Genomic DNA, 1,725 nt, shown 5'->3' on the forward strand with positions numbered 1-1,725 from the left:
CAACCTATTCTCAGACCTACTGAATATACATACAAAATTTCATCAAAATTGGTCAAGCCGTTTCGGAGGAGTATGGTAACTAAAACTGTGACACGAGAATTTTACATATATAGATATGCATATAAATTATATATTTAAAAGAAAATAATTAATCATAAAAGCATACAATAGGCATGTTTTAACTATTAAGTTTGGACACCTAACCATCCCTCTTAGATGGTAGATCCATAGATGTTATTGAAATATAAACTTTAACACACAACTTACTTGGCCTCTCCTCTTCAGAAGCCGATTTGTCTCCTTCAGAATTTTTGTGATGTTTCTTATGACGATGTGAATGTCTTCTGTCTGTTGGAGCGTGGACACCGACAAAGACGCTGTGCGCTCTATGTCCTAATCACAAAAATCCAACAAGTCATATTACTAACGCCGGCTCAAATATATCGAAAATGTGTTTTTACTTTTCAGCACTATAAAATGTCGTTTTCTATATTTTAAGCTGTCTCCTCTATGTCTTCTGTTTAAACGTTGCCCCAAGATGGCTAGTGTTTTAATTTTCAAATAACTATCCAGTGACCGATAAACCATCACATGAATCTTTTGCGAATCCCAACTAAACTTAAATTAAAACGTGACTAAAAAGCCGAAAATGGCATAAAAAAATGGGAACACGAATACGGAATATGTTTACTGCGCACTCCGTATATTGAAAAATTATTTTCAAATGTGCACCTGTTAAACGACAAAAACTTTCAACAAAACGTCCTTCTAAAATTCAGATTTATTGTAATTTCGGGGTTTGACGCACTAATGAGCAACATTGTATATTTTTCACATAACAGAAGCAAAACTTAAAACAAAGAAGCAAAATCAAAAGAAAGTTGGGTCAGTTTTTAAAGAGGCAAAACTTGTAAATTGTTTATAGTAATTAAAACGTAGAAATATTTATAACATTCGTAATAAATGTTCATAATAGGGCAGAAAGACCTATTGGGTCGATAGCCTTTTTCTGTAGGAAATAAAGATTATTTATATATATGTTCATAATAATTAATTAAGATGTTAGTATCCGTAAATACAAAGGTTTTTTAGCGACAAGCGTACAGTTTTTGGGAGAAGAAAAAATTATATGTTCGCTCAAGCCGCAAAAAACGTTTTCGTTCATAATAATGTCGAATGCAAATTGTAATCTATTGGATTTAAAGAATCGATTAATCAAATTTTCGTTACGTCGTTGTTATATATTTGTTTAGACGATTAGTCAAAGCCAGATTTCTTAATTTTTGCTGAGAAATACTTTGCTTAAAATAATATTTTCTGGTTTTCATCGCAAGTATAGAATATAAATATAAATCTTATAAATAATTCTTACCCTCAAAATCTAGTTCACCAAAAGATTGTTTAAGCTTTTCCACTCTTGGGTCCTTTGGAGCTTCATCATCGTGCGGATCCATATTAGTTTACCTATAAAGAAAACCTTTTTAAAAAAATGTAACCCAAAAATCAACTTTGATTTCAATAAATAAATAGAAAATTTTAATTTGGAGTTGCGTTACCCTAAGATTTAAATTAAGACCATGTACATCTCAGCTTCAAATAACACTAGGTCACATTAGGATCAAAGACGATTTAAATATAACTTAGATACGAACTGAGAACCTCAGTTTTGAAGGCGTTTTGCAGGGCAAGCCCTCTTGTATAAGTGCAGAAAGTTTCAATTTTCAG

The 1,725-nt window shown here is 31.6% G+C and overlaps 1 protein-coding gene across 3 annotated transcripts in view; it reads right to left on the reverse strand.

Moving 5' to 3' along the window:
• Window positions 1-1,468, reverse strand: part of LOC109539037 (sodium bicarbonate cotransporter 3) — a 29,641-nt gene extending 28,173 nt beyond the window's left edge. For 2 of the 3 annotated variants that reach the window (XM_048664549.1, XM_019906548.2), the window contains exons 1-2: window positions 1,373-1,468; window positions 268-393 (exon numbers count right to left, since the gene is read on the reverse strand). In XM_048664549.1, coding sequence (XP_048520506.1) covers window positions 268-393; window positions 1,373-1,454 — 208 coding nt within the window. In that variant the 5' untranslated portion in view covers window positions 1,455-1,468. The remainder of the gene's footprint in view (window positions 1-267; window positions 394-1,372) is intronic. The other variant, XM_019906549.2, reaches the window with a different exon arrangement.
• Window positions 1,469-1,725: the final 257 nt, after the last annotated feature.

Source organism: Dendroctonus ponderosae, unplaced genomic scaffold (assembly GCF_020466585.1).
Source record: "Dendroctonus ponderosae isolate FM_Combo_2020 unplaced genomic scaffold, Dpon_F_20191213v2 Dpon_F_20191213_3, whole genome shotgun sequence".
Taxonomy (NCBI): Eukaryota; Metazoa; Arthropoda; class Insecta; order Coleoptera; family Curculionidae; genus Dendroctonus; species Dendroctonus ponderosae.